Below are 17,056 nucleotides of genomic sequence, written 5' to 3' on the forward strand. Positions count from 1 at the left end.
TGTGAACCAGCGAATCAGACCTCCGCCTCTATCCACCGTGAACCAGCGACCGGAGCTCCTCAGACTGCCGCGCCACCGCCTCTCTCCCAGATTCCCAGTCTTCACTCTGGCACACTACCGATCGGTCCACCGTGAAGTCGTGAACCAGCGACCGGAGCTCCATGCCTCCATAGACATTTATACTGCTTTTTTTTTAGACATTTATACTAGTTTTCTTTTTTATTTTTATTTTTATTTTTATTTTAAAGAAGATGAATTAATCTAGAAGTCATGGAATTAAATCTTATATAGGTCATGTATTCGTCATATTCATTATTTTTGTTTCTTAGATTTTGGAACAGAATATTCATCCGTGTTGTTATTTTTACCCTTAAAAACAAAAGCAAGAAAAAATCAATCGTTATACCCTGCACCACGGTGCACATAGCAATGTGCACCACGTACGTAAAACGACGTCGTTTTGGTGTTAGTGGACGCGGACGCGAATGACTTCAGGGAATTCATTATCTATAATACACATAATTGCGCCTAGGCGCTAGGCGGCTGGTGGCCGCGGCGAGGAAGGCCGGAATCAGCCTCCTCCCCCTTTTTTTTTTCACTGGAAGTAGAGAAGAAATCGACGCCCTCTACGGTTGTACTACATGCGGCGACTAAGAGAGACTAAAAGAGATGCCGGATGGTCACTACCGCCTTTGTTTGAGGTAACCATAGCCACCACCAGCCGAACTGTGGGATGGTCACCGCCGCCACTGCCCGTCACCATTGCCGCCGATCTAGAGGTGGGAGGTTGGAGGTTTCCGGCGAAGGATAGCGCAGCTTGGAGTTGTGAGATTTGCGAGGCTTTGTGAGATTTGTGAGATCGCCGATATGAGTTCTATGTTTTCAGTTCTAAGATCTGTGTGAGTTGTGAGATTTGTGAGCTTTAAAAATAAAATAAAATTAAATCGGGCACCTAGCGTCTTTTTCAACCTTGCTACAAAGACAATCCAATAGTTTATTTTTGCCAAAGAATTTTAAGCCAATACTCAAAAAGGTTAGTACCAATATTTTTGTTCTCTATTAATAAAAATGGATTGTGGGTTTAGACACTTGATGACGACGCCGACAATAACAACAACAAAAATAATAATAATTTTTATAGTAAATCACTTTAAATTATTAAAATTGAAAATAATTAATAAAAATTGTTTTAGATTATATAATTTAATAAGAGTTAAATAAACGAAAATAATTATCTTATGTACTTAAAAAAAATATAGATGATACCTAAAGTTTATAATTATTTATTAATAAGAGTTTATCATCTTGTTATATTTAACTGTTAAAATAACACAATACACTCGTACCCTTAAATGTCATTTTACATTCATTCAACTACTAGTAAACAACTAATTTACAAAACAATTTTTTTATAACCAGCTAATTCAACCAATTAACACAACCAACCATCAACTACTGACTAAACCAATTAGCTATCAGCTGATAGCTATCAACCGTTTGCCAAATACGCCTAAAAATTATTCTCACCTAATCCATTCTAGCTCTACTCTATATTCTTTCTAGCTATGTTGTGTCTTCTAGATTAGTAGGTCCATTGATGCGTAATTGCTTCCAACATACATAAAATTTTCTGATTACAACACTTCTTACAAGGACACAAGAACCTCCCATTACAATTTGGAAGGTTTTTCTATGCAAATTCTTAAAATTTTTTAAATCCGTCTTCGTATTCATCACTAATTCGTGAAGCATTCATCCAACTTTTATCCATCACAAGGCAATCTAAAATAATATTAATCCTAATTAATCTTTAAGTTAACACTAATTCAACAAATCCTATAATAATAACAAACAAAAAGAATTTAAACATAGACAACGATGTGGCTAATCACCAGATGAATAATAAAAAGCCAAAAGCATTAATTTCTAAAATTTAAACTATAATAACATTAATTCCTAAACTTAAATTATACATTGTTGTTTCTTTGTGAAGGATCTTTTAACCAAGGCTGTCCTGTTTAGAGGTCAGGCGTCCCGTGGTTTATATTCGTGGCATGTGTCTTGTCAAAGCCTTGTTGCGTTAGTTGCTAATCGTGTGTCACCCTCTGTTTGCCATAATCGGTTGGGTCACCCTCATATTCATGTCTTACGTCAAATTTTAAATTCTTGCTCAGTTAATTCTTCTAGTATTTCTAGTATTTCGTCATTGTGTTATGCTCGTCAATTAGGAAAATCTTTGCGATTTCCTTTACCTCATGTTTAAACATCTAGTTCGTATGTTTTATAATTAATTTATACAGATATTTTGGGGCCCGCCACTTTTACTTTCTTCCACTGGTTATAAATACTTTGTCTTGTTTTTCGATGACAATACTCGTTACGTTTGGTTTTTTCCTACGCGTGCTAAAACTGATTTATATGCAATATTTGATCAGTTTCATTCTCTTGTTGAGCGCTCTTTCAATTCGCAAGATTGTTTCTGTTCAATCAGATTTAGGGGGTGAGTACAAAAAGTTGCATAATACTTTATCTTCTCTTGGGATTAGTCATAGGCAATCTTGCGCATATACCCATGAACAAAATGGTTAGGTAGAACGCTGTCATTGTCATATTGTAGAGACTAACCTTGCCTTAATGGTTCAAGCCTTGGTTCCTACTTGTTTCTGGAATTATGCATTCAAAACTACGGTTTATTTAATAAATAGGATGCCCACTCGTGTGTTAAATAATGATAGTTCGCATTTTCATATTCATCATTCTCATCCATCTTATTCTTTTTTTTGTGTGTTTTTGTTTGCCTCTGTTATCCTTTGTTGGGTCCGTAGAACCGTCACAAATTATAGTTTTGTTCCTTTCTGTGCGTCTTTCTAGGCTATACAAATTCTTTTCATGGCTACCGTAGTGTGGATCTCGCTACTAATAAGGTTTTCGTCTGTCACCATGTGTGGTTTGATGAATCCGCTTATCCACTTACAAGTTGTGTGGGCCTTAGTTTTTCAGGTTGGTATTCCGGAACCCACGTGCTACTCACAAGCTGTGTTGTTTCCCAGGTGGCGTGAGGTTATGAACCTTGAACTTAATGCCTTTTTGCAGAACCAGACTTAGAGGTTGGTTCCATTTATGCCTTAGATGAATGTAATCGGGTGTAAATGGGTTTTCCATACAAAGCAGAAGGTTGATGGAATGATAGAGCGGTATAAAGCCCATTTAGTTGCCAAGGGCTTCAATCAATTAGTTGGTATCAATTTTTTTGAGACGTTTAGTACGGTGGTTAAGCCTACCATTGTTAGGTTGCTGCTTTCTCTGGCTGTTTCACATGATTAGGCTATTAGGTAGTTGGATGTCCATAACGCGTTCTTGAATGGTACTCTTGTCAAAATTGTTTAGATACGCCAACAGCCAGATTATGAGGACAAGGCTACACTCTTTCTTGGTTTCAGTTGGTTTTAGTCCGTCTAAGACTGATGTATCTTTATTTATCTATTCTCATGGTTTTGTTCAACTATATTTACTTGTCTATGTAGATGATATTCTGGTGATGGGGTCTGACTCGGCTCGCGTATCTAATCTTGTTGCCAAGATGGCATCATGATGGCATCTGAGTTTAAAATTCATGACATGGGTACACCTTCTGTTTTTTCTCTTGGCATTGAGACTATTCCAGATCATAGTGGTTTGCTTCTCTCTCAACAACGGTATATGAAAGATATTCTCAAGCGTGCGAGCATGGTTGATTGTAAAGCTCTCACTATACCTGTGTCTCTGTCTCGTGCTGATGATAGTCTTGAAGTTCTTCATGCTGATCCCACACAGTACTGTAGTCTGGCTGGAGCTCTACAGTACCTTACGATCACAAGCCCTGATTTATCCTTCGTAGTGAATAAGTTGTGTTAGGACATGCATGCTCCTAATACTGTGCACTAGGGTCTGCTTAAACACGTGCTCCATTACGTTAAAGGTACTCTTCACTTTGGTCTACATATCAGTAAAGCATCTTTTGTTGATATACATGCATTCTCGAATTCAGATTGGGTTAGCAATCCGGATGATCGGAAGTCTACCAACGACTTTGCGGTTTTCTTGGGTAATAACTTGGTTTCTTGGACTTGTCGAAAGCAACGTGCTATGGCTCATTCTTCTACGAAGCTGAGTACAAGGCATTGGCTGATGTGTCTACAAAGGTAACTTGGTTGGTTTCTCTTTTAAAAGAGCTTGGTTTGTGTCCTTCGGCCCCACCCAAGTTGTGGTGTGGTAACTTAGGAGCCACTTACTTGTGTCCTAATCCGGTGCTTCATGCACGAATAAAGCATGTTGAGATAGATTATCACTTTGTTTGTTATAAAGCAGCTAAGAAAGAATCGCGGGTTCATTTTATTTCTTTGAAAGATCAACTGGAAGATATCTTCATTAAGGTTATCTCCAGTTCACAATTCGCATTTCTCAACTACAAGCTCAATATTGTTGCTCAACAACCTTGTGCTTGAGGGGGAGTGTTAGGAATCTATTAGTTGTGCTACGTTATATTAGAACTCGTCTTTTGTACTCTTAATTATCTCTGTGCAGTTCCTTGTTAATGATTATTCAGAACTTCTAATCCTCATCATTTTAATACCTCACCTTATGTATCTGTTAAAATCTAATGTTGATGTAAGGATAAATTTAAAATTCGATCATTTTCTTCCCCCAAAACATAAGTCAAATAAGTATATAATTGAGAATGAAATACACTAAGTATTTGCGCTACACAAAAATGTCGAGAGAAAATATTATAGTACTAGAAAGCAAGATTTTCTTGTACTGGAAAATTTCTGATGGTAATTGCACATGGCATTTTACTCTCATCAATCCAAATGGTATCCATGGACTCACCTTTACAACTCCCAGCCTGAATTCATTCATCCAAAAACATCATTCGTTCATCCTCTTGATTTTCTTGTACTAAACAACAATGGAAAAATATCTAGGACCTCTCGCGTAGTAAACGTTAAGAATGTTTGTACTACTTGAAAATTCCACCTCTACATTAAATATTGCGCATTTTGTTCTTGTGTGGATTCTCATGTTTAAATTCTTGAACTGGATTCATATTGGCTCCCTTAGCTTGTCGTGCTGAGTTCTAGTATTCTATGCTTTTTAATGGTGAGATCAAAATTATAGGCCATGAAACTGATGACGGAAATCATTAGAGAGTAACTGGAAATAATGTTGAAGTAGATAGAACACTAGTTCACGGGATCATGGTAGACAATGATGAGGCTCTAAATGTATGGCACCAGAAAAGTTTTTGACGAGATGTGAAAATGGCTGAAGTCGGCTTATTTTCTCGACAATAACGAGTTTCTTAGTCGCACCAATTTGAATCATGATATTTGAATACAATCTAATGTAGTTGAAGTTGTAACCATTTCTTACATATGATTGTAATATACTCCGTATATAATTTTCCTTCTTTGTCATCTTTGTAATTTCATGCAATTGAATTTTCAAATTTGCATTTACATCAACATTATTAGATTTTAATTGATACATAAGATGATGAACTAAAATGACCACTATGCGAATAATTTAGGAACTAAATTGGATATGATCACCCTTATAATTAATTATTAAAGTATTGAGTTTACCATTATACCCCAATTTATGGATTAAAAATGTTATTTTTGCTTAACTATTATGAATTGATTGATGATCCTAATAAATTAATAAGATGAAGAAATACTATTAAAGATATATATATATATATAGAGAGAGAGAGAGAGAAAAGTTAATGCAGTAATGGGCAGATTATGTTTCCACCGTCCTGCTGGTTTGGTCCTGGAAAATGACAACTCATTAATATTTTCATGTTGCTTGTTTTTGGAGGCTAGCTTCACAACTCACAACCTTTTCAAACAAAGGACTCCCATCTACCAAAATTGTACGTTTTCTAACCCACAATGGAGTTCATGAAATCATGCATGGGTCTTCAAATGTCCTATGCATTCATGTAAAGGTGGAGCCTGGATCCAAATTGGCTAGGGCCGGGACACCATGGTGCGAGAAGTATATGTGTATGTTTCTTCCCTCTTTCATTTTTTACCAATTTATCATACATTCACTTTTCACTTTTATATCACCGACACAATCTTCACTTTGTAAATTATATCTTAAATTAGTGTATAAGTTTTACTTTTGAGCAAATAATATATTCATGTTAAAATATAAGTGTTAATAAGGGCCAAGGACCTTGTGGTCCAGTGGCATCAAACCTTTTCCTTTATACGGGAGGTGGTGGGTTTGAGCCTCTTAATAGGTTAGGTTGAGAAAGTAGTTATGAACAGATACTGCATTGTAATAGAGTTAGTAGTATTCAAAAGAAAGCTTTTATAAGTGTAAAATAACATATTTAAATTTTTATTTTTTTTTTGAAAATATTGTTTTTTTAATTTTTTAAAATTTTAAGGATGGAAATATGTCTGATTGCCAAAAGATTTTGTAAGTGCTCCACAGTTTCATGTACGTAGTCTTATCTTTCAAAGTCCTAGTTTCTTTGGCATTTTAATAGTGTAATATATAATCTCTGATCTACACGATCTTTAACGAATAATAAGTGTAACATTTTCATAGCTCATGTATTAAATTGTTTCAAATTTATCACATGATCCGTATATTTATTTTCCTCTTAAACAATAAGCGAGATCCTAAAAATACTCTCTTTTGATGGTTGAACCAGACTCAAACCACCAAGAATTAGTATTAACTTCTGATGATTTGAAGCATAGAAAAGAAGATGAAATATTACCTTTCTGGGACATCCATTTTTTAAACTTTGTACAATCTTTCTTCATGTTTCCATTCTTTTTACAAAAGAAACACTTCTGTACCTTTTTAATGTCGGCGTATGGGGTCCTTAGACTTTGTTGTGGCCACTAAAATCCTCTCACCAAGCTCAAATATAAGCCGTTGTTCCTATTGTACACACATGGTTATCAATTCATTTTATGTATGTTGACCAATCCTTTGTTATCAATTGATAGACCGATCCACTTTATGTATGTTGTAGGAAATCTTAGAGGGGTTGTATTCCTGAGGAAGGGTATTAAGTGAAAAATGCACCACAAAAGTATCTGGTAAAATGATTTCCAACTTTTTTAGTTGAGTCGCAATATCCCTTACTTGCATAATGTGTTTACGCATGCCTTTAACAGTTGAAAGACGAAGATTGATAAAACTCATTATAGAGTACATGCCAAAGATTTCTTTGAGTCAATAAATTGATCATCAATGGCTTTGAGCAAAGGCTTAGCTTTCCCAATGTTCTCAAGGGAACCACGAACTTCTTCGGAAATTTTTGACTTAATGAGGTACAACTTAGCCGATTGGATCTCTCCCATCGTGCGCGAAGCTCCCTAGCTACCCCAGTGCTTTCTACATTAACCTCAGAAGGTTTCTCATGCAGAACAACATAATCCAACTCTAATAATCCTAAATGTACGAGAATAGCATCTTTCCACTCTTTGTGGTTATCGTCGTTAAGTACAGGAACATCAATTGTTATTGTATGAGCAACATGTAGAGTTTTTGTAAAGAATAATAATGAAGGCTTGATTAGAATTTTCGAGGCACATAATGGAGAGAGAAATTAAAGTATATAATACTACCAATGTAAATTATGCAAAAGACAGACTCGAATGCTATAAAAATTGCATGTGGGTTAAATTTTTATGCATAATGAATATATCAAAACTGAATGGTGGAAAGTGGAAACGGAATGGGTACGCTTTGGGTTTGGTTTTTTCACCCTAAATGGCAAATCTAACAAAGTATATGCCGGTACATAATCCCTGTGGGCAAATTATGATCATAGTTTACTATTTCATCCTAATTAACCCTACAAATATAACATAATTGCTCGTGGGCTAAATTTTGTCATATTACGCATAGTTAACTACAAGGTTCTTGCCTAAACTTTATGTGAGTAAAACTTAATATGTAATTGCAGTAAATTAAAGATGTTGTGGCTACTCTTTAATTGACACAAACAAAACATAATCACAGTGACAAGGGTATTTAAAGCCTAACAAACAAATTAAACCAAAACATGATAGACAATCCTTAGGCATACTCCTAGGCAGTGTTGCAAAAATCCCGCCTAGGCGTCGATTAATCCCCGCCTAGGCGCTAGGCGCTGGTGGACCGCCTAGCGTATCACATTAAATAGTGGTCTAGGCGGCTAGCCGGCTAGGCGACCGCCTAGGCCGCCTAAGCTCCGCCTAGGCCGCCAAAGAACCGCCTAGGCCGCTTAGGCGCTAACCGCCTAGGCGTCGACTAGATCGACTAGGCACCGACTAGGCCTTCTAGTAGGTCGATTAACTATTGTTCTTTTTTTTTAAATGGTTTATTTCACTCAAAACAACATCGTTTTGCGCGAAATAATCCTAAATTGTACAAAGTTTAGATATTTTTAGGTTAATATTTAATATTTTAGTATTAACTATTAAAGTATTATATAATTTATAATTATTAGTCTTTAAAAAAATTAAAAATACTTAAACAAATTTTTAAAAAATAAAAAATAAAATAAAAAAATACACGGACGCCTAGGCGCTGATTAATCCCCGGCTAGGCGCTAGGCGCTCCCCGAGTCCCTAGGGAGCGCCTAGCGATTTTTTCAACTATGCTCCTAGGAAAGTTGGTCGGGACAAAGCCTTATTAAAAACCAACTCCTTAAACAGAGTAACGTCGCAAGGGGACTAGTAGCAACAAGACTTTTAAGCCTGGGCCATAGAACTAGTATTCCTCCCCAAGAAACTTCCCTAATTCATGTGTTATCATATTTGAAGTAAAATCGTTTGGTTGATCTATATATAAGAATGTAGATTCACCTATGGATAAAACTTTAAATAGGGTAATACTATGAATATTTTATGTACTTTATGTACTTTAAGTTCTTTAGAAAAAGCACGAATGGAGTAATAACTTAAGAGTAAGAATATGCGTAATCTATCCTTTAAAGGCACTAAATTCACTTAAAAAGTACTAAATCATGCTTAATAGGCATTTAATTCAAACCTAAAAGGCTCTAAATTTATTCTTAAAGAACATACTTTTCTAAAAGCATAATTATAATAGTCAAATAATTATTACAATAAAGAGATATATATAGCATGCTCAGATTATGCATATTACTAACTAATACTCAAGAATTAAATTGCAATACTTAAGAAAATTTAATTTGAAAAAAATTATTAAATTAAAAATTCAACTGAAAAATTAATACAGAATAATTATTCAAAGTTGAATAATAATTTAATAATATACTTAATAAAATTCAATTGGATAGTTAGTTTAGAAGAAGTCTAAAATATAATGAAGTTAATAAACTGAAGGACGCCAAAAATCAAAACAAGCCTAGATTATTTATTTAATTTTTTAATTTTATAAAGGAGCCCATGTCTGGCCGCATTTGGCAAGACCCGGGCCAACATCTTATAGCCTCATCATCTTCTTCATTCAGTAGACCTAGCAGCTAGAGTAACAGTACAGTGACGAACAGTTAGCAGTAGCCAGCATCATATGAAAATGGAGGAAGGCAAAAGTATCATAACCGGGAAAACCTCAGCGATGCCCCCGCGCGGTGACAACGTCGCCACCAACTGCCTAGCTCAGCTGCGTCGCAAACCAATCCAGCCGAAGACGTTCTTTGCGTCGCCGTCAATTCATCTCCATCACCGAAAAAAGAAGCTCCATTGTTGATGGCAACTGAAGGAAGAATGGCCGGATTTTTTGTATGGAAATTGCTGGCGTTTTCCACCGTCAACAACAGCTGCCAACGTTCGAATGAAGATTGGGGTCCAAAAAAGGGCGAAGTAAAGGAATATCCAATTGAAAAAAAAATTGTTTCTTAATGCAGAAATATATATATATATATATATATATATATATATATATATATATATATATAATTTTCCAGCAGCCCAAACGAATATAATTACAAAAAAAAACAAATTCACATATGTTATCTCAATTATACAGCAATGTATACAATATATGTAAATAATATATTTAAGCAATTTAATAGAACCATATAGAGATTTTATAGGCTCTGATACCGACTGTTAGAATAATTATGTCACATGAAATCATTAATATGTGACAATAAGGATCGTACTAACCTCCAACCATAGCTTTGAGTTAATGACGATTGAGTGATCTGGACTACTGCAAAGTTTACGTAAGTATTTTATCTCTCACTTCTATTTAGTTCTCTCTATATGGTGTATGAGAAATGTAATGTGATCAGTGAGAGGATTGATAACCTTAAATAACCACGATCCATCATTGTGGTAGTTGTATATTATTATGACTCCTAAACGCTAAGCAGATTCCTAATCATAAATGAAGTCTAGCTATTAGTGTATTAGTACTATTACACCACATAACAAATACTTAATATATATTAACATAACTTATCCTGATGTAGTAATAGTAGTAGTAATAGTAATATTAATATTAATAGTAATAGTAATAACAACAATAACAACAACAACAACAATAATAATAATAATAATAATAGGAAAACATTAAACTCTTCCGGCAGCAAACTTGATGGCTTCAATGGTGGTGCTTATCGTGGATTGGACACGGGTTCCCCTCTCTACAAGGATGGCCTCATAGAACTCCCCAATTGTGCCCAAGAGTTGGGCTTGCACAATGTTTCTCGCAATGCCGCCCCTCCTAGTGATCGCAATTGCCTTAAAGATCACAAAGAACAAAAACTTAGGAGCTTAAACCTTTCAGCGCACGGCTTCTCGTTCGATCCTCATATATGGTGTCAATATTGGTTTTACGACTCTTAGTCGGTCATTCGTTGGTCAATACAACTATTGGGACAAATGAGATTGTATATAAGACCAAGTAACGAGAATACAAAGAAAATTTAAAGCAATGAATTTTGTATAAATTGTCTCAAGCTCTAGGAATTTCATATCATTTTTACACCCATAGATGTGGTATTTATACATGAGTGTTCGACCTACAAAAGAATATGAGAGTTCTTACCAGATTCGGTCCATTCCACCTTTCTAAGTTACAGGGTTGCCTCCCTAAAATACAATAGGAAAGTAACATAGAAAAGGTAACAAATTTCCTAAAATGAATTAGGTAAGGACTTCCTTATTTCACCCTCCATCTCCTATCATACGATTTTCCCAAGCCACTCTAATACCACCACCCTTGAGTTTAAGCGGGGGGCTAGTGGTCTAAGTAGTCTCTTATAACTCAATTAGACAAGCTACCTTAGGGCCAATCGCCCGAGTGCTAGTATCTCTCCCAACACCATGGACTAGGATCCACCTTGTATTGTGGACCGTGTGTTGGGAAACATTTAAAGGCAAAGGAATCTCCTCTAATTTTGTGGATCACCTCTCCTTCTTGCCTTCTTGTCCACAACTTTCCCAAGCTGAATGAAACGTGGCCTTATGCACTGCAGTGGACGTGTCTGAGGGCTTGCATCTATTTCCGCACATTTCTCTAGTTTTGTGGCTTGTAAGAGTGGAGTTAGTTGTAGCTTAAAGTATATAAACTAACACCCTCAAGGCTAAGAACACACACTTCATAATTCTTTCTTCCCTTTCTAAAAAGTTTCGCGTACGTCTGAGCATTATATATATAAACAAGTTGTGAACCTATTGTTCTGTGCGCGCCTGTCGAAAGCATACGATTACCCTAGTCTAAATGCTTTTAAGGTAGTGTTGCTAGACACGACACAGAACTATTCTCCTACTCCCACATAAACACTCATTCTCAGCCAGCCTACATTAAACTGAAACGGTTTAGAGCATTACAGTTCCTATTTCGTTTCATACATTAAGGTGCGACACCCAACACCCTCGTCCAAAACACATTCAAATTTTGTACCTACAGCTAATATATTATGTACCTTCAGTTAATATATTATGTATCTATTACAATTAACATATTATACATTTAATTTATTTATAGGTGCTTAATTTGTTAACTAAATGTATATAATATGTTAAATGTATATACATAATCTGAATGTCCAATAAAATTATAATAATGATAATTTTTTCTAATAAAAATGTAGCGTACAACATTTGAAGTATAATGTGTAATTCTATTAATAAAAATTCTCATATGGAATTCGTATCTGAGACGCTCTTTGAGACGGCGGCTACGCCGGCGTCCACACGGTCGCCGGAAGACCAAGATTTGTTGGAAAGAAGCACGAAGAAATCCAAACGGGGACGGGAAGTGGAGGAAAGAGCTAGAGGAACACCAGAAGTCGAGATGGTTCAAGAAACCCCAATTTCCACCGGCCAGAAATCGCCAGAATCGGCCCAATGGCGAACCCCAGCGGCGACGCCGAACCATGCATGGTATCAACATCAAGCCCAAGAGCGGATCGATGAAGAACAAGTTTCGGATGAAGAAGTCATGAATGAAGATGAAATAGACCCGATGTGCCCTGTCATACCAGTAACAAGAGAAGAGAAAGAGAGACTTCGTCGGCCATGGAGGAAATTGCTCATCATCAAAGTACTCGGGCGAAGGGTGAGCTACTCGTATCTTCGGCAAAGATTGCTCAAAATGTGGAAGCCAGAGGCGACCTTTGAACTGATAACGCTCGATTTGGATTTTTATTTGGCCAAGTTCGAAGCACTCCACGACTACGAATTCGCCAAATTCGAAGGCCCGTGGATGATTATGGACCACTATCTGGTTGTCCAAGAGTGGAAACCCAATTTCGACTCACGAGATGCAAGAACGAGTAAGTTACTGGCTTGGATTCGTTTTCCTGCGCTTTCGGTGGAGTATTTTGACGACAAGTTCCTGGAAAAAATTGGCAAGAATATTGGCAGACCGATTAAAGTGGACACCACCACAAGTCTAGTTTCCAAGGGCAGCTTTGCTAGAGTTTGTGCGGAGATAGATATTTCGAAGCCCTTAATCTCGAAGTTCACATTTGAACAGAAGGTTTGGCCGATTGTGTACGAATGACTACATCTGGTCTGTTTCAGATGTGGGTTATATGGACATAGGGCTGAACAATGCGGCAAGGATTCGGCGACGGCAGCCAAAGGACCAATGGAGGATGAAAACTCAGGGCAGAATAGAGAGGCGCAGTCGCAAGCTCGAAACATCGCCACAAACCAGAACCAGGCGCCGGCCCAGCAGTTCAAGAACAATTTCGGGCCGTGGATGCTTGTTTCAAGAAAAGAGAGAAAGGGCAGAGGGAGAGGGTGGGGTCACCCAGCCGCAAATCACCAACCGGCTAGAAATCTCCCCCAAACCCCAAGGTTCCCACAAGGAGGAATTCAAACACACTCGCGCTTTGCAATGCTAGAAGATTTAGAAGAAGAGGGACAAGACCAGGTGCAGGAAGGACAAGTTAATGGCTCTCCATTACGTAGCACAGGCGAGGCCCTTCCCAGGATTAGAACAAACCAACACCAGAAACAGGTAGTTGAGCGTCAATTCTCATTTGCAAATTCCCAGCATGCCAATGTGCAGACCAATAAACAGCAACGATACATCCCACCACATCGAGGAGGATTTACATTCAGGGGTGGAACATCAAGACAAGCGGCGGCAGAAACAGAACATACAGTAGTAAGAGGTTTCAACAAAGGAAAGAAGGTGGTGAGTTCAGTTGTTGGTAATGAGGCGGCGCAACCGGAAGGTCCGCACTTTGTTCCTGACAACTCTTTGATGGGCGACCCACCTGATGATCCCATGTCATATGCAAGACGTGGGGATCCTCCGGACGATGCTATGGAGGGGGTTGAGGACGATCCTGGTCGTGGTGATCCTGAGGCTGAGGGCCCTCTGCGCCATTGAGCGCTTGCTTGTGTGTTTTTATTTTTTAATTATGAAGTGTCTGATATGGAACTGTCAGGGTGCGGCATCAAATTCCTTTCGCCGCACTCTGAAAAATTTTATTTGTATTCATAATCCGTCTATCGTTTATCTGTTAGAACCCAAAGTGTCAGGTGTGCAAGCGAACAAGATTTGTTCAAGCTTTGGATTTGAAGATTGGATTCGGGTGGAGGCAGTCGGTTTCTCGGGTGGCATTTGGATCCACTAGAACACTGCAGTTAATGTTGCTATACTAAAGACTCACCCTCAATTTATCTTATTGCAGGTTGATGATAAAAGAACTCACCCATGGATTCTAGCAGTAGTGTATGGCAGCCCCAATCGCATGCTGCGTAAAAAATTGTTCACAGACCTTTCTCTGCAAGAACTTGGACTCCAACACCAATGCCTTGCAATCGGAGATTTCAACTCGGTTACTGGTTCGAATGAAGTCAGCAGTCCAGAATGTTTTAACCAAGCCAGGTGTGCAGACTTTAATAATTGGATTTTTGAAGAAGGCCTAATGGACTTAAGCTACCAGGGATCATTATTCACATGGGTAAGAGGGGCGAACACTCAATCCCTCAAAGCCGCAAGATTGGATCGTGCCTTGGGAAATCCAGAATGGATGCTTCGATTCCCAGATGCAGTGTTAGAACATCTACCTATGGTTGATTCAGATCACACCCCTCTGTTACTCAACACGACACCAACTGTTAATTTTAGGGGTAGGAGGAAGTTTAGGTTCAATGCTGCATGGACAACACATCCCAAGTTTCTTGACCATATCCATAATGTATGGGAAACAGATGGAGAGCTGAGTTTGAACAACAAGAACGTAGCTGAAGCGTTACTTATCTGGAACAAGACAACATTTGGAAATATTCTGCTTAGAAAGAAAAGGCTGCTGGCTAGGATAGGAGGAGTTCAGAGATGCCTAGCCCAACATGTGAAGGGTGACCTCATTAAGCTGGATAAGAAACTACGGAAGGAGTTAGATATCACACTACATCAAGAAGAACTCCTATGGTACCAACGCTCAAGAGTAGAATGGATCACATCGGGTGATCGAAACACAAGATTTTACCACCTAGCTACACTAGTCAAACAAGGCAAGACCAAGAGAGATAGACTGAGAAAGGAAGATGGGAGTTGGATCACCGAGGAACAGCAGATACTTGAACACATTAGAAATCACTACATAAAGCTGTTTACTGATGACCAGCCTCCACAAACTCATATTCAAATGTGCAGGCGATTCCCAACTCTGAGTGATGAGGACTGGCAGGAGATAAATAGACCAATAACTCCAGAAGAGATTAGAAAGGCATTATTTGAAATGGAACCATGCAAGACACCAGGCCCAGATGGTTTTAGCTCAATCTTCTATCAAAAGACATGGGGTATAGTGGGAAAATCAATCATAAAGTTTGCAACAAGATTCTTTAACGAAGGGATCCTGCCAGATGATTGCAATGACACATTAATCTGTTTAATCCCCAAGGTGCAAAATCCAGAAACGGTGAATCAGCTACCGCCTATAGGTCTATGTAATGTCTCATACAAATTACTAACTAAGGTGATGGCAACAAGGATCCAAAAGGGACTCAAGAAGCAGATTGGGCCATATCAATCGAGTTTCATCCCTGAACGTCAAATAACAGATAATATTCTTGTTTTTCAGGAGGTCTTGAACTCAATGAGGACTAAGCAAGGCACATTAGGCTGGATGGTGATGAAAATAGATTTGGAGAAAGCATACGACAGGCTATCGTGGAATTTCATTAACGACACTCTCTATGATGCAGGCTTTAGCGACAATTGGAGAAGAAACATCATGAACTGCATAACTACTTCAAGATTAGCAATAACCTGGAACGGAAAGGAATCCGAATGGTTTAAACCAAGTCGGGGAATTAGACAGGGAGACCCTATATCACCCTTATTATTTGTTCTTTGCATTGAAAAGCTTAGTCATATTATTTGTGATGCTTGCTTGAAGGGTAGATGGAAAGGAATTAAGATCAGTAGACACGGCCCGACCCTAACGCATTTACTTTTTGCAGATGACATGGTACTATCTGGGGAAGCTACACCTTTTCAAGCCGTTGAAATGAAGAAGTGTCTGGATGAATTCTGCAGAATATCTGGACAAAGAGTCAACTTCAATAAATCAAGCATATTTTTCTCCAAGAACACCCCAGTGGTTATACAAGATGAGATAGCAGCCTCAACAGGGATCCCTAAGGTTGCAGACCTAGGCAAATACTTAGGAATTCCCTCGATTCACGGCAGGCTGAAAAACGAGTCATTTGCTGGTATTATTGAAAGAATGAAGAGCAAATTGGCGGGGTGGAAGGCAAAATCCCTTTCTCTAGCCGGCAGACAAACCTTGGCTCAATCTGTCCTGACAGCAATCCCTTTTTACACAATGCAAACAACGTTAATCCCTAGCGGCGTCATCGCAAACATGGAGAAACTAATCAGGAGTTTCTTATGGGGCAATATGGAAGGGGAAAGGAGATGTAATCTAGTCAGATGGGACTTGGTCACCAGCAGCAAAGAAAATGGAGGTTTGGGAATTCGGAGGCTTGCTGAAATGAATGTAGCCTTCCTTGCAAAACTAGGGTGGCGTATTCTGATGAATGAAGATAGCCTTTGGGTACGCGTATTCAAAGCAAAATACGCTATTCAACCGCTAGACTGCTCTCTTTGGCGCTCAAAAGCCAACATGTCAAATGCATGGCGCGGCATCCTTAAAGCAGTCCCCACACTACAGCAGGGATCCAGGAAACTGGTAAGAAATGGAAAGAATACCTTGTTTTGGGGAGATATATGGCTAGGAGACACACCTCTAAAAACCATAGCTATCTCATCTATTCCCCACACACACCTGAATAAGTCAGTTGCTGACTACTGGGACATGGGGTGGAAGTGGAACACACTTGAGAATCTTCTGCCGATTGAGTACTTAAACATGCTAGCAGCGACAATATTATCTGTTGATGAGAGTGAAACTGATGTCACTGGGTGGAAAGGGGAAGCGAATACAAATTTCTCGGTTGGCTCAGCCTATAATCTAGCGGTAAATGAGGGATTACCAGTAGAACCAGCCAAATGGAATAACATATGGAAACTGAAAATTCCAAACAAAATCAAGACGTTCATCTGGTTAGTTAGGCATGAGAAAATCCTT

The 17,056-nt window shown here is 38.2% G+C and overlaps 2 protein-coding genes across 2 annotated transcripts; both read left to right on the forward strand.

The window, feature by feature from the left end:
* The first annotated feature begins 3,591 nt into the window (after positions 1-3,591).
* LOC116015985 (uncharacterized mitochondrial protein AtMg00810-like) lies at positions 3,592-4,185 on the forward strand. The gene is made up of 2 exons (XM_031256151.1): positions 3,592-3,839; positions 3,987-4,185. The coding sequence occupies exons 1-2, from the start codon at positions 3,592-3,594 to the stop codon at positions 4,183-4,185; spliced, it is 447 nt and encodes a 148-aa protein (XP_031112011.1).
* Positions 4,186-12,138: 7,953 nt separating this feature from the next.
* LOC116015986 lies at positions 12,139-13,002 on the forward strand. Its single transcript, XM_031256152.1, has one exon. It carries the CDS (start codon positions 12,139-12,141, stop codon positions 13,000-13,002), a length of 864 nt encoding a protein of 287 aa, XP_031112012.1.
* Positions 13,003-17,056: the final 4,054 nt, after the last annotated feature.

Source organism: Ipomoea triloba, chromosome 4, assembly GCF_003576645.1.
Source record: "Ipomoea triloba cultivar NCNSP0323 chromosome 4, ASM357664v1".
In the NCBI taxonomy this organism is placed as follows: Eukaryota; Viridiplantae; Streptophyta; class Magnoliopsida; order Solanales; family Convolvulaceae; genus Ipomoea; species Ipomoea triloba.